Source organism: Oncorhynchus mykiss, chromosome 18 (assembly GCF_057628025.1).
Source record: "Oncorhynchus mykiss isolate SJ-2025 chromosome 18, ASM5762802v1, whole genome shotgun sequence".
Classification (NCBI taxonomy): domain Eukaryota; kingdom Metazoa; phylum Chordata; class Actinopteri; order Salmoniformes; family Salmonidae; genus Oncorhynchus; species Oncorhynchus mykiss.
In genome coordinates this window covers 74251115-74274027 of record NC_143039.1, presented here as the reverse complement: position 1 = coordinate 74274027, position 22913 = coordinate 74251115, and the positions used below count along the sequence as shown (strand labels likewise).

The 22913-nt window shown below is 47.2% G+C and overlaps 1 protein-coding gene across 1 annotated transcript in view; it reads right to left on the bottom strand.

Moving 5' to 3' along the window:
• The window catches only part of LOC110496897 (gamma-aminobutyric acid type B receptor subunit 1), a 155821-nt gene that overhangs the window by 46144 nt on the left and 86764 nt on the right, over positions 1-22913 (bottom strand). The window contains exons 10-15 of the mRNA XM_036953572.2: positions 17746-17896; positions 16881-17013; positions 16078-16194; positions 7090-7197; positions 2547-2640; positions 540-667 (exon numbers count right to left, since the gene is read on the bottom strand). Of these exons, the coding sequence (XP_036809467.1) occupies positions 540-667; positions 2547-2640; positions 7090-7197; positions 16078-16194; positions 16881-17013; positions 17746-17896 (731 nt within the window). The remainder of the gene's footprint in view (positions 1-539; positions 668-2546; positions 2641-7089; positions 7198-16077; positions 16195-16880; positions 17014-17745; positions 17897-22913) is intronic.

Genomic DNA, 22913 nt, shown 5'->3' with positions numbered 1-22913 from the left:
CACACACACACACACACACACACAAACACACACACACACACACACACACACACACACACACACACACACACACACACACACACACACACACACACACACACACACACACACACACACACACACACACACACACACACACACACACACACACACACACACACCCACGGACACACACATACATACACACAGCAGACACACACACACACACACGCTCATACACACACCCACACCCGCGGACACACACGCGCACACACACACACACACACACACACACACACACACACACACACACACACACACACACACACACACACACACACACACACACACACACACACATACACACACACACACACACACACACAGAGAAATACTGCTCATGACTACAGAGCACGCACGCACACATACACACACACAGCAGACACACACCCACACACGCTCATACACACACCCACACCCGCGGACACACACGCGCACGCACGCACGCACGCACGCACGCACACATACACACACACACACACACACACAGAAATACTTACTGAGACGTTGTAGATGGCCATGCCCACAGCGCGGTGGTCATTGATCTTCTCTGTAGATATAGACTTGGTCTCATAAGCCAAGAAAATCCCCAGGAGCAGCAGCAAGCCCTTATAACCATACACCACCCCTAGGGAGGGAGGGAGGGAGGGAGGGAGAGAGGGAGGGAGGGAGGGAGTTTTTAGTGTTCACTGGCAGTAGCTCCAGACTCAGGCCTCATGTTAAAGGTAAGATATTAACAGATGGGTTTAATGTACTGGTGGTACAGAGGCTGAGCCCCATCTCCTTACCAAGCCTCCCTCCCTCTCTCCTTACCATGTCTCCCTCTCTCCTTACCAAGCATCCCTCTCTCCTTAGCAAGTCTCCCTCTCTCCTTACCAAGCCTCCCTCCCTCTCTCCTTACCAAGCCTCCCTCTCTCCTTACCAAGCCTCCCTCTCTCCTTACCAAGCCTCCCTCCCTCTCTCCTTACCAAGTCTCCCTCTCTCCTTACCAAGCCTCCCTCCCTCTCTCCTTACCAAGCCTCCCTCTCTCCTTACCAAGCCTCCCTCCCTCTCTCCTTAGCAAGTCTCCCTCTCTCCTTACCAAGCCTCCCTCCCTCTCTCCTTACCAAGCCTCCCTCTCTCCTTACCAAGCCTCCCTCCCTCTCTCCTTACCAAGCCTCCCTCTCTCCTTACCAAGCCTCCCTCCCTCTCTCCTTAGCAAGTCTCCCTCTCTCCTTACCAAGTCTCCCTCTCTCCTTACCAAGCCTCCCTCCCTCTCTCCTTAGCAAGTCTCCCTCTCTCCTTACCAAGCCTCCCTCCCTCTCTCCTTACCAAGTCTCCCTCTCTCCTTACCAAGCCTCCCTCCCTCTCTCCTTACCAAGCCTCCCTCTCTCCTTACCAAGCCTCCCTCCCTCTCTCCTTAGCAAGTCTCCCTCTCTCCTTACCAAGTCTCCCTCTCTCCTTACCAAGCCTCCCTCCCTCTCTCCTTACCAAGCCTGCCTCCCTCTCTCCTTACCAAGTCTCCCTCTCTCCTTACCAAGCCTCCCTCTCTCCTTACCAAGCATCCCTCCTTCCCTCTCTCTCCCTTCATCCCTCTCTCTCTCCTTACCAAGCCTCCCTCCATTCATCTCTCTCCCTTCCTCACTCTCTCTCCTTACCAATCCTCTCTCTCCCTTCCTGCCTCTCTCCCTCCCCCTCCCTCTCTCCTTAGCAAGTCTCCCTCTCTCCTTACCAAGTCTCCCTCTCTCCTTACCAAGCCTCCCTCCCTCTCTCCTTACCAAGCCTGCCTCCCTCTCTCCTTACCAAGTCTCCCTCTCTCCTTACCAAGCCTCCCTCTCTCCTTACCAAGCATCCCTCCTTCCCTCTCTCTCCCTTCATCCCTCTCTCTCTCCTTACCAAGCCTCCCTCCATTCATCTCTCTCCCTTCCTCACTCTCTCTCCTTACCAATCCTCTCTCTCCCTTCCTGCCTCTCTCCCTCCCTCTCCCTCTCTCCTTACCAATCCTCTCTCTCCCTTCCTGCCTCTCTCCCTCCCTCTCCCTCTCTCCTTACCAATCCTCTCTCTCCCTTCCTCACTCTCTCTCTCCTTACCAATCCTCTCTCTCCCTTCCTCCCTCTCCCCCTCCCTCTCCCTCTCTCCTTACCAATCCTCTCTCTCCCTTCCTGCCTCTCTCCCTCCCTCTCCCTCTCTCCTTACCAATCCTCTCTCTCCCTTCCTCACTCTCTCTCTCCTTACCAATCCTCTCTCTCCCTTCCTCCCTCTCCCCCTCCCTCTCCCTCTCTCCTTACCAATCCTCTCTCTCCCTTCCTGCCTCTCTCCCTCCCTCTCTCTCTCTCCTTACCAATCCTCTCTTTTTCTCTCTCTCCCTCCCTCCCTCCCTCCCTCCCCCTCCCCTCCACCATCCCTACTTACCTCCTGTTTTCCTTACCAACCCTTCCTCTCTCCCTGCCTCTCTCTCTCTCTCTCTCTCTCTCTCTCTCTCTCTCTCCCCCCCCCCACCCTCCCTCCCTCCCTTCCCATCTCCTTACCAAGCCAAGTATTCATCTTGTCTGAGCTGCAGTGTTCCAGCAGAGGTTGGATCAGAACATCCAGATCTCCTTTAGGGGCCTCTCTCACAAACTTCTACTCAGACAAACAGAGGAATAATGTGATCTCAAGGCTTCTGCACTAAAACAGAACAGAGGAATAATGTTATCTCAAAGCTTCTGTACTATATCCATGTACACATTATATTTCATAATGATTTTGAAAGATTCACAATTTGTTTTGTTTATTCCTTCATAGTCTGGAGTTAACCAATAGTGATGCAGCTCTGAAAACAAACAGGAAGGAGAGAGGCGAGAGAAGAAAAGAGAGGACAGAAAGAGACAGAGAGACGAGAGAAGAGAGAGAGAGAGAGAGAGAGAGAGAGAAGAGAGAAGAGAGAGAGAGAGAGAGAGAGGACAGAAAGAGACAGAGAGAGACGAGAGAAGAGAGGACAGAAAGAGACAGAGAGAGACGAGAGAAGAGAGGACAGAAAGAGACAGAGAGAGACGAGAGAAGAGAGGACAGAAAGAGACAGAGAGAGAGAGATACGAGAGAAGAGAGGACAGAAAGAGACAGAGAGAGAGAGAAAGAGAGACAAGAGAAGAGAGGACAGAAAGAGACAGAGAGAGAGAGAGAGACGAGAGAAGAGAGGACAGAAAGAGACAGAGAGAGACGAGAGAAGAGAGGACAGAAAGAGACAGAGAGAGAGACGAAAGAAGAGAGGACAGAAAGAGACAGAGAGAGACGAGAGAAGAGAGGACAGAAAGAGACAGAGAGAGACGAGAGAAGAGAGGACAGAAAGAGACAGAGAGAGAGAGAGAGAGAGAGAGAGAAAGAGAAGAGAGAGGAAGAGACAAGAGAAGAGAAGAGAGGAGATGAGAAGAGAAGGGGAGTCATGACTCATACAGTGGGGCAAAAAAGTATTTAGTCAGCCACCAATTGTGCAAGTTCTCCCACTTAAAAAGATGAGAGGCCGGTAATTTTCATCATAGGTACACTTCAACTATGACAGACAAAATGAGAAAAAAAAATCACATTGTAGGATTTTTAATGAATTTATTTGCAAATTATGGTGCAAAATAAGTATTTGGTCAATAACAAAAGTTTATCTCAATACTTTGTTATATACCCTTTGTTGGCAATGACAGAGGTCAAACGTTTTCTGTAAGTCTTCACAAGGTTTTCACACACTGTTGCTGGTATTTTGGCCCATTCATCCATGCAGGTCTCCTCTAGAGCAGTGATGTTTTGGGGCTGTTGCTGGGCAACACGGACTTTCAACTCCCTCCAATGATTTTCTATGGGTTTGAGATCTGGAGACTGGCTAGGCCACTCCAGGACCTTGAAATGCTTCTTACGAAGCCACTCCTTCGTTGCCCGGGCGGTGTGTTTGGGATCATTGTCATGCTGAAAGACCCAGCCACGTTTCATCTTCAATGCCCTTGCTGATGGAAGGAGGTTTTCACTCAAAATCTCACGATACATGGCCCCATTCATTCTTTCCTTTACACGGATCAGTCGTCCTGGTAACTTTGCAGAAAAACATCCCCAAAGCATGATGTTTCCACCCCCATGCTTCACAGTAGGTATGGTGTTCTTTGGATGCAACTCAGCATTTTTTGTCCTCCAAACACGACGAGTTCAGTTTTTACCAAAAACGTATATTTTGGTTTGATCTGAGCATATGACATTCTACCAATCTTCTTCTGGATCATCCAAATGCTCTCTAGCAAACTTCAGACGGGCCTGGATATGTACTGGCTTAAGCAGGGGGACACATCTGGCACTGCAGGATTTGAGTCCCTGCGGCGTAGTGTGTTACTGATGGTAGGCTTTGTTACTTTGGTCCCAGCTCTCTGCAGGTCATTCACTAGGTCCCCCCGTGTGGTTCTGGGATTTTTGCTCACCGTTCTTGTGATCATTTTGACCCCACGGGGTGAGATCTTGTGTGGAGCCCCAGATCGAGGGAGATTATCAGTGGTCTTGTATGTCTTCCATTTCCTAATAATTGCTCCCACAGTTGATTTCTTCAAACCAAGCTGCTTACCTATTGCAGTCTTCCCAGCCTGGTGCAGGTCTACAATTTTGTTTCTGGTGTCCTTTGACAGCTCTTTGGTCTTGGCCATAGTGGAGTTTGGAGTGTGACTGTTTGAGGTTGTGGACAGGTGTCTTTTATACTGATAACAAGTCCAAACAGGTGCCATTAAAACAGGTAACGAGTGGAGGACAGAGGAGTCTCTTAAAGAAGAAGTTACAGGTCTGTGAGAGCCAGAAATCTTTCTTGTTTGTAGGTGACCAAATACTTATTTTCCACCATAATTTGCAAATTAATGAATTAAAAATCCTACAATGTGATTTTCTGGATTTTTTCCCCCTCATTTTGTCTGTCATAGTTGAAGTGTACCTATGATGAAAATGACAGGCCTCTCTCATCTTTTTAAGTGGGAGAACTTGCACAATTGGTGGCTGACTAAATACTTTTTTGCCCCACTGTACCTCCACAGTGATGTGTAGACTAGAGAATCAACTGTCTGACTCAGTGGTGGATTTAGGTATAGGAATTAGGTATAGGATTTAGGTATAGGAATTAGGTATAGGATTTAAGTATAGGCGACATGGGCAGCCGCGGCAACCTGCCGGGGGCGGCACGGGGCGCCAACACAAAAAAAATCGGAATGGTGACATTTGCCCGATTGGTTTTCTATCGCTCATTTGCACTTCAAGTCATTGATATCATGTCACCATGTGGGACTGTGGGTAAATTAACCTTGTCGGTGTGGGAGCCCCGATTCTAGTTTCTGAGCTAGGCAGGCTACTGCCTGGGAAGGTCTCCCACTCAGAAGTATGAGATGGGGAGAGGGACAGGGGTAGGTTGACCTCAGGTCTCCCCACTGGAATCCCGAGGTAGGGGGGCGGGGGTAGGTTGACCTCAGGTCTCCTCACTGGAAGCCAGAGGTAGGGGGGGCGGGGGTAGGTTGACCTCAGGTCTCCTCACTGGAAGCCAGAGGTAGGGGGGCGGGGGTAGGTTGACCTCAGGTCTCCTCACTGGAAGCCAGAGGTAGGGGGACGGGGGTAGGTTGACCTTAGGTCTCCTCACTGGAAGCCCGAGGTAGGGGGGCGGGGGTAGGTTGACCTCAGGTCTCCTCACTGGAAGCCAGAGGTAGGGGGGGCGGGGGTAGGTTGACCTCAGGTCTCCTCACTGGAAGCCAGAGGTAGGGGGGCGGGGGTAGGTTGACCTCAGGTCTCCTCACTGGAAGCCCGAGGTAGGGGGGTAGGGGGGGCGGGGGTAGGTTGACCTCAGGTCTCCTCACTGGAAGCCAGAGGTAGGGGGACGGGGGTAGGTTGACCTCAGGTCTCCTCACTGGAAGCCCGAGGTAGGCGGGCGGGGGTAGGTTGACCTCAGGTCTCCTCACTGGAAGCCAGAGGTAGGGGGGCGGGGGTAGGTTGACCTCAGGTCTCCTCACTGGAAGCCAGAGGTAGGGGGACGGGGGTAGGTTGACCTCAGGTCTCCACACTGGAAGCCCGAGGTAGGGGGGTAGGGGGTGCGGGGGTAGGTTGACCTCAGGTCTCCTTACTGGAAGCCCGAGGTAGGGGGTAGGGGGGGCGGGGGTAGGTTGACCTCAGGTCTCCTCACTGGAAGCCAGAGGAAGGGGGACGGGGGTAGGTTGACCTCAGGTCTCCACACTGGAAGCCCGAGGTAGGGGGGTAGGGGGGGCGGGGGTAGGTTGACCTCAGGTCTCCTCACTAGAAGCCAGAGGTAGGGGGACGGGGGTAGGTTGACCTCAGGTCTCCTCACTGGAAGCCCGAGGTAAGGGGGCGGGGGTAGGTTGACCTCAGGTCTCCCCTCTGGAAGCCCGAGGTAGGGGGAGCAGGGGAATCTATCAAATGGCGCACCTCTAACTTTGTAGAGTACTAATGCCTCTGAACGGGGGTTCTCCATGGAGCCAAGCTAGAACCACCACTGATCTGACTCATACCTCCACAGTGATGTGTAGACTAGAGGATCAACTATCTGACTCATACCTCCACAGTGATGTGTAGACTAGAGGATTAACTATCGGACTTATACCTCCAGAGTGATGTGTGGACTAGAGGATTAACTATCTGACTCATACCTCCACAGTGATGTGTAGACTAAAGGATCAACTATCTGACTCATACCTCCACAGTGATGTGTAGAGGATCAACTATCTGACTCATACCTCCACAGTGATGTGTAGACTAGAGGATTAACTATCTGACTCATACCTCCACAGTGATGTGTAGAGGATTAACTATCTGACTCATACCTCCACAGTGATGTGTAGACTAGAGGATTAACTATCTGACTCATACCTCCACAGTGATGTGTAGAGGATCAACTATCTGACTCATACCTCCACAGTAATGTGTAGATGATTAACTATCTGACTCATACCTCCACAGTGATGTGTAGAGGGTCAACTATCTGACTCATACCTCCACAGTAATGTGTAGATGATTAACTATCTGACTCATACCTCCACAGTGATGTGTAGACTAGAGGATCAACTATCTGACTTATACCTCCACAGTGATGTGTAGAGGATCCACTATTTGCCAGATCATGAGTGACAGGACGTCGATGACCAGCAGCACCCCCACGGTGGCGTAGAGTTTCCACGGCTCCAGATGCTGCAAGGAATCATGGGATATAGGAGGAATGGTCAGTTAGGATGTGTTTCAAATGGCACCCTGTATAGTGCACTACTTTAGCACCCTTTTCCCTGTATAGTGCACTACTTTGGCACCTTTTTCCCTAGAGTAAATAGGGCACTACTTTGGCACCCTTTTCACTAGAGTAAATAGGGCACTACTTTGGCACCCTTTTCCCTACAGTAAATAGGGCACTACTTTGGCACCCTGTTCCCTACAGTAAATAGGGCACTACTTTGGCACCCTGTTCCCTACAGGAAATAGGGCACTACTTTGGCGCCCTGTTCCCTACAGTAAATAGGGCACTACTTTGGCACCCTGTACACTACAGGAAATAGGGCACTACTTTGGCACCCTGTTCCCTACAGTGGAAACCCCTCTAGACCATCCCTCTAGACCACATATGTCAGAGTCAAGGCCCGCGGGCCACATCCGGCCCGCAAGAAGGTTTTTTACGGCCCCTGGGATGATCTTGATTTATTATTAGAACCGGCCCGCAGCAAGCCGGCAGCCCGCAGATCTTTTACACGCACCAATACTACATTTCCCACAATGCAAAGGTGACGCACCGAGCAGTAGGCTGCTTCATTTCAATATTTATTGGCACAGCACTCGTCAGCATCACAGTAAAATTAACTTTCAGATACCCATCAAAAATGGCAAAACGGAAGGTGGATACTGAGAACCGGGGGTTTCAAACAAGGTGGGAGTCGGAGTATATGTTCACGAAGGTAGCTGGAAAACCTGTGTGTCTTCTGTGTGGAGAAAGTGTGGCGGTACTGAAAGAGTATAATCTGAGACGACATTATGAAACGAAACACGCGGACACACACGCGGACGCAACTGTCAAGGCCAGTTTTATTTTGGCAGAAGAGATCGCTAAATCAGCCCGGCCATTTACGGAGGGGGATTTCATCAAAAACTGCATGATTAAAGTTTGTGACGAAGTTTGCCCAGAAAAAAGGCAACTCTTTTTAAATGTGAGTCTGAGCAGAAACACCATTGCCGAGAGAGTAGACCAGTTGTCCATCAATCTAAAAGAGCAGCTTGTGAAAAAGGGAAAAGATTTTATTGCATATTCCTTGGCTGTGGATGAGAGCACCGACATTTCTGACATTGCCCAGTTGTCAATTTTCATCCGCGGAGTGGACTCCAACCTAAGCGTGACAGAGGAGTTTTTGGCTTTACGTCCTATGCATGGCACAACTACGGGGCATGATTTGTATGAAGAGGTGTCAAGATGTGTACATGAGATGGAGCTGCCTTGGGAAAAACTCGTGGGTTTGACAACCGACGGAGCACCTGCGATGTGTGGACACAGGAGCGGACTGGTGGCGAAGATACGGGAAAAGATGCAAGAGGAAAACGCGACAGGTGAGCTGACAGCTTATCATTGTATCATACACCAGGAAGCGTTGTGCGGTAAAGCCTTGAAAATGGAGCATGTAATGAGCATCATCACGCGCACAGTTAACTTTATCAGAGCCAAAGGTTTGAATCACCGCCAGTTCAAGGCATTTCTGACGGAGTTAGAAACGGAGCATGGTGATTTGCCTTATCACACAGAGGTGCGATGGCTAAGCCAGGGAAAGGTGCTTCAAAGATGTTTCGAGCTTCGTGAGGAGATTTGTCTGTTCTTGGACAGCAAAGGGAAAGACACAACACAACTCCGAGACGAAATGTTTCTGTGTGAAATGGCTTTTCTGTGTGACATTACGAGTCATCTGAATGCAATAAACTTGCAGCTGCAGGGTCGGGATCGTGTCATCTCTGATATGTACAGTACAGTGAAGGCATTTAAAACCAAACTGACTCTGTGGGAGACGCAGATGCGGAAAGAAAATTTGAGCCACTTTCCCAGCTGCCAGACCATGAAAGAGAAGCTCTCTACCAGTGCGTTCCCGAGCACACAGTTGGCTGATAAAATAGGTATGCTTGCCGCTGACTTTCGACGCCGATTTGCTGACTTTGAAGCACAAAAAAGCAGGTTGGAACTGCTCGGTAACCCATTTGCTGTTGACGTGGAAAGCTCACCACCAAACCTCCAAATGGAGTTGATTGACCTCCAATGCAATGATGCACTGAGGGCAAAATATGCGGCAGTGGGTGCTGCGGAGTTCGCCCGTTTCCTCCCCGGCACAATGCCCCAGCTGCGCATCCAGGCTGCTCAAACGTTGTCTATGTTTGGCAGCACATACCTGTGTGAACAACTGTTTTCTTTGATGAACCTGAACAAAACATCACACAGAAGTCGACTTACTGCTGAACACCTCCACTCAATTCTGAGGATTTCTTCAGCTCAGAGCCTTACCCCGAACATTGATGAACTTGTGGAAAAGATGGGACACCACCAAGTATCACCCTCAACCTCAAACAAGTGAACATTACTGTGCAATCACATATTTAGAGTTTTTACTCAGTTCAAGTTTAAAAGTTAAAATTTAATATTTGTTTTCACTGCATGTTACTTCTCCTTAAACAAAGTGTTGTTTTTGATTAATAGATTTTTGCACTTTATTTTTTTGTATTTCAATCCAATTATATTTTAAAAATATTTCAGTTGAGTGGATGATAGAAAATTGCTATTATTGTTTTTTCTTTGAAGTAAATTTAGCCCACTTTTGCTAAAATAGAAAATATAGTCTACTGATGGTGCCTTGAATACCGGTTTCTTTCATTTAATGTTCATGTTATGGGGATATTTATATAAAGGAAATTTGTCTTTTGTGTCTGTTGAAAATTAAAGATTACTGACAGAGCCATAAGAAAATATTGCTTTATTTATCTGATCATATTGTAATATATTTGTTAGGTTTTCAGTAGGTTCAATTAGGTTCACTAGACTATGTGCGTCATTTAAAAATTTTTCAATGAACATTCGAACAGTCCGGCCCTCGTCTTGTAGCTGATTTTTTTATTTGGCCCTCCGTCCATTTGACTTTGACACCCCTGCTCTAGACCATCCCTCTACCCCTCTACACCATCCCTCTAGACCATCCCTCTAGACCATCGCTCTAGACCATCCCTCTACCCCTCTAGACATCCCTCTAGACCCTCCCTCTACCCCTCTAGACCATCCCTCTACCCCTCTAGACCATCCCCTCTAGACCATCCCTCTACCCTTCTAGACCATCCCTCTACCCCTCTAGACCACCACTCTATCCCTCTAGACCATCCCTGTAGACCATCCCTCTAGACCATCCATCTACCCTCTAGACATTCCTCTAGAGCATCCCTCTACCCCTCTAGACCACCCCTCTACCCCTCTAGACTACCCCTCTACCCCTCTAGACCATCCCTCTACCCCTCTAGACCATCCCTCTACCCCTCTAGACCACCCCTCTACCCCTCTAGACCATCCCTCTACCCCTCTAGACCATCCTTCTACCCCCCTAGACCATCCCTCTACCCCTCTAGACCACCCCTCTAGACCATCCCTCTAGTCCTCTAGACCATCCCTCAGTACACTACTGTTGACCAAGGCTATAGTCAGTACACTACTGTTGACCAGGGATATAGTCAGTACACTACTGTTGACCAGGGATATAATCAGTACACTACTGTTGACCAGGGATATAATCAGTACACTACTGTTGACCTGGGATATAGTCAGTACACTACTGTTGACCAGGGATATAGTCAGTACACTACTGTTGACCAGGGATATAGTCAGTACACTACTGTTGACCAGGGATATAGTCAGTACACTACTGTTGACCAGGGATATAGTCAGTACACTACTGTTGACCAGGGATATAGTCAGTACACTACTGTTGACCAGGGATATAGTCAGTACACTACTGTTGACCAGGGATATAGTCAGTACACTACTGTTGACCAGGGATATAGTCAGTACACTACTGTTGACCAAGGCTATAGTCAGTACACTACTGTTGACCAGGGATATAGTCAGTACACTACTGTTGACCAGGGATATAGTCAGTACACTACTGTTGACCAAGGCTATAGTCAGTACACTACTGTTGACCAGGGATATAGTCAGTACACTACTGTTGACCAGGGATATAGTCAGTACACTACTGTTGACCAGGGATATAGTCAGTACACTACTGTTGACCAGGGATATAATCAGTACACTACTGTTGACCAGGGATATAGTCAGTACACTACTGTTGACCAGTGGTACTTTATAGGGAATAGGGCCCCATTTTGGACAAACCCTTTGGTGGATGAACACAGGGGATCATGGCCCAAGGCCCAGACATCCGTTCGGTTTGACTGTGAGGGATTAACGATGACATAAATAGACTGGAGCCTGAGCTCACAGAGAAAACAGAGATTCAATTCAATCTGCCCCCCCCACCACAGCGTCTGGTTGGGCCGTAAACATTTAACACACAGGCTCCATATCAAATTAAAACCCAACGAGCAGCGCTCACTGACAAAAAAAAAAAATGGATAGGTAATAATACTATTTTATGTAACTGTTTGAAAGAAGAAAAATAAAAAGCGAGGAGAGACAACGGACCGATAGCGTAACTGTAATATTGATTTTGTTGCATTATCCCAGAGGATTAAAGTTCTGTTTCGAATTCGATCTATTCTCCTCATAGTAAGCAGAACGATAAAGGACATGCATCCCAAATGGCACCCTACCCTACACCCCTATTCCCTATAGGGCCCTGGTCAAATGTAGTGCACTGCAAAGGGGAATAGGGTGCCATTTGGGATGGACCTACTATTCACTATCTATTGTCCGAGTTATAGTCTACACTATCTTTTATATAGTAGTAGATATATCAGTAATTCAGTTGAAAAACACAAAGGTAGAAGTAAATGTAAACTTTTCAGTCAAATTACAGTCAAATGACCAAATTGCCCTCTATTGGCCTCATGGGTGAAATGTTCTTAATATGTTTAATATTAATATTTTAATATATTTGTATTAATATTAATATATGTTTAATATTTTATTAATATTAATATATGTTTAATATTTTATTAATATTAATATATGTTTAATATTTTATTAATATTAATATATGTTTAATATTTTATAAATATTAATATATGTTTAATATTTTATAAATATTAATATATGTTTAATATTTTATTAATATTAATACATATTATTTCTTACAAACCTGCGGATTGGTGTTTCTATGTCAAGAGGGTTGTGTTATATTTCAGTCTTCTGTGATGTAGGTATCCTAGGTATCCTGGTTTCCTCCCAGTGTTGTACAACTGACTAGGTATCCTGGTTTCCTCCCAGTGTTGTACAACTGACTAGGTATCCTGGTTTCCTCCCAGTGTTGTACAACTGACTAGGTATCCTGGTTTCCTCCCAGTGTTGTACAACTGACAAGGTATCCTGGTTTCCTCCCAGTGTTGTACAACTGACTAGGTATCCTGGTTTCCTCCCAGTGTTGTACAACTGACTAGGTATCCTGGTTTCCTCCCAGTGTTGTACAACTGACTAGATATCCTGGTTTCCTCCCAGTGTTGTACAACTGACTAGGTATCCTGGTTTCCTCCCAGTGTTGTACAACTGACTAGGTATCCTGGTTTCCTCCCAGTGTTGTACAACTGACTAGATATCCTGGTTTCCTCCCAGTGTTGTACAACTGACTAGATATCCTGGTTTCCTCCCAGTGTTGTACAACTGACTAGGTATCCTGGTTTCCTCACAGTGTTGTACAACTGACTAGATATCCTGGTTTCCTCCCAGTGTTGTACAACTGACTAGGTATCCTGGTTTCCTCCCAGTGTTGTACAACTGACAAGGTATCCTGATTTCCTCCCAGTGTTGTACAACTGACTAGGTATCCTGGTTTCCACCCAGTGTTGTACAACTGACTAGGTATCCTGGTTTCCTCCCAGTGTTGTACAACTGACAAGGTATCCTGGTTTCCTCCCAGTGTTGTACAACTGACTAGGTATCCTGGTTTCCTCCCAGTGTTGTACAACTGACTAGGTATCCTGGTTTCCTCCCAGTGTTGTACAACTGACTAGGTATCCTGGTTTCCTCCCAGTGTTGTACAACTGACAAGGTATCCTGGTTTCCTCCCAGTGTTGTACAACTGACAAGGTATCCTGGTTTCCTCCCAGTGTTGTACAACTGACTAGGTATCCTGGTTTCCTCCCAGTGTTGTACAACTGACAAGGTATCCTGGTTTCCTCCCAGTGTTGTACAACTGACAAGGTATCCTGATTTCCTCCCAGTGTTGTACAACTGACTAGGTATCCTGGTTTCCTCCCAGTGTTGTACAACTGACTAGGTATCCTGGTTTCCTCCCAGTGTTGTACAACTGACTATGTATCCTGGTTTCCTCCCAGTGTTGTACAACTGACTAGGTATCCTGGTTTCCTCCCAGTGTTGTACAACTGACTAGGTATCCTGGTTTCCTCCCAGTGTTGTACAACTGACTAGGTATCCTGGTTTCCTCCCAGTGTTGTACAACTGACTAGGTATCCTGGTTTCCTCCCAGTGTTGTACAAATGACAAGGTATCCTGGTTTCCTCCCAGTGTTGTACAACTGACTAGGTATCCTGGTTTCCTCCCAGTGTTGTACAACTGACTAGGTATCCTGGTTTCCTCCCAGTGTTGTACAACTGACTAGGTATCCTGGTTTCCTCCCAGTGTTGTACAACTGACTATGTATCCTGGTTTCCTCCCAGTGTTGTACAACTGACTAGGTATCCTGGTTTCCTCCCAGTGTTGTACAACTGACTAGGTATCCTGGTTTCCTCCCAGTGTTGTACAAATGACAAGGTATCCTGGTTTCCTCCCAGTGTTGTACAACTGACTAGGTATCCTGGTTTCCTCCCAGTGTTGTACAACTGACTAGGTATCCTGGTTTCCTCCCAGTGTTGTACAACTGACTAGGTATCCTGGTTTCCTCCCAGTGTTGTACAACTGACTAGGTATCTTCTCTTTCCTCCTGGTTTCCTCCCAGTATTGTACAACTGACTAGGTATCCTGGAAGGGAGGGAGGCCCTTCACCAGTAGGACCAATTGGAGGAGTACAACGGTGGGGCAACTGGGAGGACTAGCTTGATCTCTCCGAGGGGCCGACTACAGAACAGGACTGGGCTCGAGAGAAAGAGCAGGGAGGACTAGCTTGATCTCTCCGAGGGGCCGGCTACAGAACAGGACTGTGCTAGAGAGAAAGAGCAGGGAGGACTAGCTTGATCTCTCCGAGGGGCCGACTACAGAACAGGACTGGGCTCGAGAGAAAGAGCAGGGAGGACTAGCTTGATCTCTCCGAGGGGCCGACTACAGAACAGGACTGGGCTCGAGAGAAAGAGCAGGGAGGACTAGCTTGATCTCTCCGAGGGGCCGACTACAGAACAGGACTGGGCTAGAGAGAAAGAGCAGGGAGGACTAGCTTGATCTCTCCGAGGGGCCGACTACAGAACAGGACTGGGATCGAGAGAAAGAGCAGGGAGGACTAGCTTGATCTCTCCGAGGGGCCGACTACAGAACAGGACTGGGCTCGAGAGAAAGAGCAGGGAGGACTAGCTTGATCTCTCCGAGGGGCCGACTACAGAACAGGACTGTGCTCGAGAGAAAGAGCAGGGAGGACTAGCTTGATCTCTCCGAGGGGCCGACTACAGAACAGGACTGGGCTCGAAAGAAAGAGCAGGGAGGACTAGCTTGATCTCTCCGAGGGGCCGACTACAGAACAGGACTGGGCTAGAGAGAAAGAGCAGGGAGGACTAGCTTGATCTCTCCGAGGGGCCGACTACAGAACAGGACTGGGCTCGAGAGAAAGAGCAGGGAGGACTAGCTTGATATCTCCGAGGGGCCGACTACAGAACAGGACTGGGCTCGAGAGAAAGAGCAGGGAGGACTAGCTTGATCTCTCCGAGGGGCCGACTACAGAACAGGACTGGGCTCGAGAGAAAGAGCAGGGAGGACTAGCTGGATCTCTCCGAGGGGCCGACTACAGAACAGGACTGGGATCGAGAGAAAGAGCAGGGAGGACTAGCTTGATCTCTCCGAGGGGCCGACTACAGAACAGGACTGTGCTAGAGAGAAAGAGCAGGGAGGACTAGCTTGATCTCTCCGAGGGGCCGACTACAGAACAGGACTGGGCTCGAGAGAAAGAGCAGGGAGGACTAGCTTGATCTCTCCGAGGGGCCGACTACAGAACAGGACTGGGATCGAGAGAAAGAGCAGGGAGGACTAGCTTGATCTCTCCGAGGGGCCGACTACAGAACAGGACTGGGCTCGAGAGAAAGAGCAGGGAGGACTAGCTTGATCTCTCCGAGGGGCCGACTACAGAACAGGACTGTGCTAGAGAGAAAGAGCAGGGAGGACTAGCTTGATCTCTCCGAGGGGCCGACTACAGAACAGGACTGGGCTCGAGAGAAAGAGCAGGGAGGACTAGCTTGATCTCTCCGAGGGGCCGACTACAGAACAGGACTGGGCTCGAGAGAAAGGGCAGGGAGGACTAGCTTGATCTCTCCGAGGGGCCGACTACAGAACAGGACTGTGCTCGAGAGAAAGAGCAGGGAGGACTAGCTTGATCTCTCCGAGGGGCCGACTACAGAACAGGACTGGGCTCGAGAGAAAGAGCAGGGAGGACTAGCTTGATCTCTCCGAGGGGCCGACTACAGAACAGGACTGGGCTCGAGAGAAAGAGCAGGGAGGACTAGCTTGATCTCTCCGAGGGGCCGACTACAGAACAGGACTGGGCTCGAGAGAAAGAGCGGGAGTAGAGAGAGAGAGTAAATATGGAATGATAATACCACGTTGGGGAAAATGCATCATTTTCAGCGCATATACAAGGTGCTATCTACAACCTACAAGGGTTCTCCTATAGGGACAGACGAAGAGTGCCCTTTACTGGGATAACGCTAGAGTGAAAGCCAGTCATTCTCCTCTTTATTTACCTTCCTCTTCTCCTTCTTGTCATCCTTCTTGGTGAAGACGGTGTGGACCCACCAGATCTTCGTGAACATAGAACCGTACGCCAGGCTGAAGCCCAGGCCAAGCAGCCACAGACGGAACTGGCCAGGAGAAGAGGGGAAAGAAGATAGATCTATTAAACAATCATATTTAATTGTATGTATGCATCTATTAATTAATAATATTTAATTGTATATATGCATCTATTAAATAATCATATTTAATTGTATCTATGCATCTATTAAATAATAATATTTAATTGTATATATGCATCTACTAAATAATAATATTTAATTGTATCTATGCATCTATTAAATAATAATATTTAATGATATATATGCATCTATTAAATAATAGTATTTAATTATATCTATGTATCTATTAAACAATAATAATTTCTTTACATAACTTGTGGGGGATAAAAACAGTTATTTTCAAATGTATTAATGTGTTAAATATAATAGTTATTAAAGAATAATTCCTTTTTAAAAGTCATGTTCTCATTTGGCAGTTATTCATTTGACCTCAACTGTCTTCATACAAGAATTCTAACAAACCCATAAAACTCAATCCCCCATAATGCCTCAGTGGTAGGATCCACATCCCTTTAGCAGTAGATGTAGGGTGAAGATCTTGGGTCAGTTTAGCATTATCCTTACTATTTTTTAAGGTTAGGATCTTTACCTAGTGAAACACTTTCAGCCCAGAGCTTTCCTGTGCCCATAAAACTAAATCCCACACAATGCTGTAATGGTATGGCTCCACTTCCTGTGTACTTCCTGTGTACCTGGCAGACCACGGGGAACTGCTTCCTGTGTATGTGGTGTCCGTCGAGGCCCAGAGGGAAGACAGCAGCCAGAGCCATCATACACCCCACTGCCGTCATGTTGTTCAGGTAGGGCTGGGAGTTCTGGATGTACCTGTCATAGACATACACACACACACACACACACACACACATACACATACACACACACACACACACACACACACACACACACACACACAGACACACACACACACACACACACACACACACACACACACACACACATGCACACACACACACACATGAACACTATCTCTGTCTACAGAATGTCTGTGTGAGCCATTCAGCATGCAGAGAACCCAGCCTGAAACAGTACATAAGCTGGGAATTAGCTGTCTGTCACAAATGTAAATTTCATTTTGGGATTTAACTGTCAAGCTCACAAACCGAGATGTGAATATCCTTGTTAAGAGTCACGCTGAATGACTAATATACAGATATTTAGCTGTCAAGATCACACACCGAGATGTGAATATCCTTGTTAAGAGTCACGCTGAATGACTAATATACAGATATTTAGCTGTCAAGATCACACACCGAGATGTGAATATCCTTGGTAAGAGTCACGCTGAATGACTGATAAACAGGATGTGTCCAGAAGTGGGAATATTGGATATATCTGTGATGGATTTAGGATCAAAATAAATATTCTCTGAATCACTGTATTTCACACATTTCAAACACGCTTAGAAAATGGGAGAGAACAAATGCTGTATGCACAAGCACACACACACACACACACACACACACACACACACACACACACACACACACACACACACACACACACACACACACACACACCACACAGGTCTTTGCGTACCTGACATTGCTGTTGTAGATGTTGAATGTGAGACACACTATTCCCAGTAGAATCCCCAGTCCAGCGAACACAGACACAGAGACAAAGAGCTTCTGAGAGAGGAACCTAAACACCTCAATAACCACGGTCTGATCTGCCGGGGGGCCTGGACCTACGGGGGGGGGGGGGGGGGGATAAATGATCATTATAATGAACCCTTAATTGACTGAGAATGCAATCTCATTATAGCAGCGACCTGAGAAAGACGTGTAGAATGAGCCATGTGGAGGCTAGGGATGACTAGGTGGACGAGGAAGTATGTGGGATCAGGATGAGACTAAAGCCAGGACATCTGGGTTCACGACCCCTTCTCTTACGAGTGGTACGGGCTCTTTAGTGACCACAGAGAGTCAAGACCTCCATTTAAAATCACAGCTGATGGACAGAAACCCTTGTAGGGAGGGAGGGAGTGAGGGAGGGATATATGGAGGGAGGGAGGGAGAGATGGAGGGAGGGAGGGATGGAGAGATGGAGGGCGGGAGGGATGGAGAGAGAGATGGATATAGGGATGGAGGGAGGGAGGGAGGGAGGGAGGGAGGGAGGGAGGGAGGGAGGGAGGGAGGGAGGGAGGGAGGGAGGGATAGATGGATATATGGCGTGAGGGAGGGATAGAGAGAGGGAGGGATAGAGAGAGAGAGGGAGGGAGGGATATATGGAGGGAGGGAGGCAGGGAGGGAGGGAGGGATAGAGAGAGGGAGGGTTAGAGAGAGTGAGGGAGGGAGGGAGGGATAGAGAGAGGGAGGGTTAGAGAGAGTGAGGGAGGGAGGGAGGGAGGGAGGGAGGGAGGGAGGGAGGGAGGGATACATGAAGGGACAGAAAAACAGGGATGGATGAGAGGAGAGGAGAGAGGGAAAGTGGTGGAGGTAGAGAGATAGAGGTAGATGAAGGGAGATACAGAGATATAGATGAAGGGAGATGGATGGAGAGAGAGATGAAGAGAGATGGAGAGATATAGATGAAGGGAGATGGAGAGAGATGAAGAGAGATGGAGAGATATAGATGAAGGGAGATGGAGAGAGATGGATGGAGAGAGAGATGAAGGGAGATGGAGAGATATAGGTGAAGGGAGATGGATGGAGATATAGATGAAGGGAGATGGAGAGATATAGATGAAGGGAGATGGAGAGATAGAGATGAAGAGAGATGGAGAGAGATGGATGGAGAGAGAGATGAAGGGAGATGGAGAGAGAGATGAAGGGAGATGGAGAGAGAGATGAAGGGAGATGGAGAGAGAGATGAAGGGAGATGGAGAGATATAGGTGAAGGGAGATGGAGAGAGATGGATGGAGAGAGAGATGAAGGGAGATGGAGAGATATAGGTGAAGGGAGATGGAGAGAGATGGATGGAGAGAGAGATGAAGGGAGATGGAGAGATATAGATGAAGGGAGATGGAGAGAGATGGATGGAGAGAGAGATGAAGGGAGATGGAGAGATATAGATGAAGGGAGAAGGATGGAGAGAGAGATGAAGGGAGATGGATAGATATAGGTGAAGGGAGATGGATGGAGAGAGAGATGAAGGGAGATGAGAGATATAGGTGAAGGGAGATGGAGAGAGATGGATGGAGAGAGAGATGAAGGGAGATGGAGAGATATAGGTGAAGGGAGATGGAGAGATATAGCTGAAGGGAGATGGAGAGATATAGCTGAAGGGAGATGGAGAGATATAGATGAAGGGAGATGGAGAGATATAGATGAAGGGAGATGGAGAGATATAGGTGAAGGGAGATGGAGAGATATAGGTGAAGGGAGATGGAGAGATATAGCTGAAGGGAGATGGAGAGATATAGATGAAGGGAGATGGAGAGACCCAGGCCGTGTCCGAATACCCATACTTGAGTTGTAAATAGTGAATAGCATTATGGGAAAATGTTACGTTTTATAGTATGTGAATTATTATTTTGTTTTAAATGTAGTATGCTTTACATGCCAGGATGTCATACTCTTTTCGGCTTTTCATATAGTAGAACTCACTGCATGCTATTGAGAAAGAGAATGGTCTTCAGACCCATGTGTGTTTGCCAACAGCTGATAATCAGAGAAGGTGACGACGCGCTGTACCAAAATGAAGGAACGGCGGGAATCAACCCGACAGCTCATCAGAAGATGAATCCTCAGTATAGATGAGTAGTAATGTTGACATTTGTTGCTTACTACATTCATTTGTACTAAACAGTACATTCTAAATAGTACTGCATGTAGTACGATTAGTACACAGTATGTAGTTTTAGTAAGACGTAAATGTCATATACACTTAAATGTGCCAGAATGAATTGGATGGAGGGAGGGAGGGAGTGAGGGTGGGAGGGAGGGAGGGAGGGAGTGAGAGGGAGAGGGAGGGAGTGAGGGTGGGAGGGAGGGAGGGAGTGAGGGTGGGAGGGAGGGAGGGAGTGAGGGTGGGAGGGAGGGAGGGAGAGGAAGGGAGGGAGGGAGGGATGGAGGGAGGGAGGGAGGGTGTGAGGGTGGGAGGGAGGGAGGGAGGGTGTGAGGGAGGGAGGGAGGGAGGGAGGGAGGGAGGGAGGGAGGGAGGGAGGGAGGGAGGGAGGGAGGGAGGGAGGGAGGGAGAGGGACGGCGGGAGGGACTGCATGTAGTACGATTAGTACACAGTATGTAGTTTTAGTAAGTAGTAGGCAAGACCGATTTCAGACAGAGTCAGTGTCTTGTCAGGGAGAAGGACAGATGCTAATCAGGCTGGATCTCTCCCTCGCCCATTCTGGACTCAGGGTTAGTAGGAGAGATCTGGTAGAGTTAGAGGTCAGCGGTGTTAGTAGGAGAGATCTGGTAGAGTTAGAGGTCAACGGGGTTAGTAGGACCGCCAACACACTGCTCCACATCTCCAGTCTGGAATATGGAGTACAGGTGTTGGATCTTAATTTGACCATTATTGTCACAGCAAAATTATCCTGTAGCAGGATATGAACATTTAGTCCCTAATGTTACTTGATCGGTGGTTAGATAATTAGTTGGCCAAAATTAGGCTACATTAAAAGTACCATACCGCCAATGGGGGCACTCAAAAGAACAGAGCTTGGAGCTCATCTGCTGTGTGATGCTGGAACAGGTACAGGATGTCTCTGTGAATTGGCACTCAAATATAACAGCTTCCTGTCAGACAGTATATTCAATGTGACGTTGGATTGGTGGGGATGGGAATGTGTTTGTCTCTGACATAGAGGCTCCTATAGTTAGCGTGTTTAAAATATATTTTTTTCTATGGTCTCTGCATGCTTCATTGTGCTTCGGTGCTGCATATTTCACTGTTGTTCTAGGAGTGTGTGACACTGTAACAGTGCTGGTTTAGCCTGGGATTCTGCAGTGCTAAGATGCAGCGGTTTAGGGCACAAAGTAGTACACAACAGTATATAGGGAATAGGGGGCCATTTGGGATACAACCTTACTTCAGAGCTTGGTGTCGTGTATTAAGTGAAATGACATGCAATTCTATAAAATAATTTCTCCGTAATTAATATTACCTGATTGAACTAATCATGTAAATGTAATTAACTAGAGAGTCGGGGCACCACAAAATAATATTTATAGAGCTGTTATCTTCCGAATAAACTCTTAAAGACCTAGTAATATTTTACATCAATAGCAGTCAATATTAATCCTCATCTTAATTCAGTCTCATCTGAAAGTTGTAAATTCTTGGTTATCTACACGAACCCTGGCTAACAAGTTGAATCAGCAATACAAAATTGGGTTTAATTATTTATTTACTAAATACCTAACTAATCACACAGAATTACACATACACATAATTAAATCATAAATTGATAACAAATGACGTCATAAAGGAAAACGTCCCTAGTGGGCGGAACAGATATGACAGCTGGTTACACAAAAGAAAAGGGGCTGGGTTTGAGTGAAAGAGCGGGAAGACTGAGCAACAAAGGGCGAAGCTGTGCTATCGTAAATACAGTATCTTATGCATTTTAAATTACCGCCCATTTGGAAAAGGAAAATGCAATAAATATTTACTCTGAGCTGCGCTTTGGTAGGTTGATAGTAGATGGAAGGCCGTGTTGCCCAACCGAGTCCTTTGTCCTTTAAAGAATGTCTCTGGTGGTCAATTGGATACGTTGTAGTAATGTTGTTGTGTGGTAGACGGGATACTCTGTCTGTTCCTTCCTAACAGCAGCTGCTGTTGCTAACTCAACAGCTAGGAGGTATCACTTTTGTAGTGAATAAGAGTTCAAAGTTCATACCATTCGCAAACAAAGCTCACGCTGATGTTGGCTTCGTTCTGTAGTTATTATCTGAACCATTCTGACATCGGACCGTCGTCCTCACATCCTCGGAACAGGAGGTTATATTGCCGTCAAGGCTTTATATAGGAAGGAAGAGGAGGGCGCGTTTGAAAAGTTTTATAGCCCATGTCCCTTCACAGGGGCGGGCCACTGATTGAGCAGAGCCCTAATTTATGCAAACCCAAATCTCACATTTTAGAAGCTAAAATCACATTTCATCACATCACAAATCATTTCATACTCAAACATTTAAATTGAACAATTCCATGTGAATCCGATAACTCTGATGTGTAGACTTTCCACTGTAGAGTTTATATCATCGATGAGAATGTCTCAGATGACAACCGAACTGACATCATATTCATTAAGTACCACCGCATATGTTCAATTGGTTGGATTACCAGAATATAGTTCATTTCCCCTCCACCTTCTGATGTTCCCAAAATATCTATGTTAACCAAGGGGTTTGCAAATGTAACATCAGTAGGGTAGAGAGAGGAAAAAGGGGGGAAGAGGTATTTATGACTGTCATAAACCTACCCCCAGGCCAATGTCATGACATTGGTGTGTTTGTTAATATAAAGCACGTTGCCATGGAGTCAGCAGGTCAGGGTAGCAACCGTAACCTACATCTCTTTAGTCAGGAGCGTGTTGCTATGGAGATTTATGCTACATGGAATCAAAATCAATCGTATTCCTTAATCTGGAAGGGTAGCCTAGTGGTTAGAGCATTGGACTCGTAAACGCAAGGTTGCAAGTTCAAATCCCCGAGCTGACAAGGTACAAATAAGTCCTGAACAAGGCAGCTAACCCACTGTTCCTAGGCCGTCATTGAAAATAAGAATTTGTTCTTAAACTGACTTGCTTAGTTAAATAAA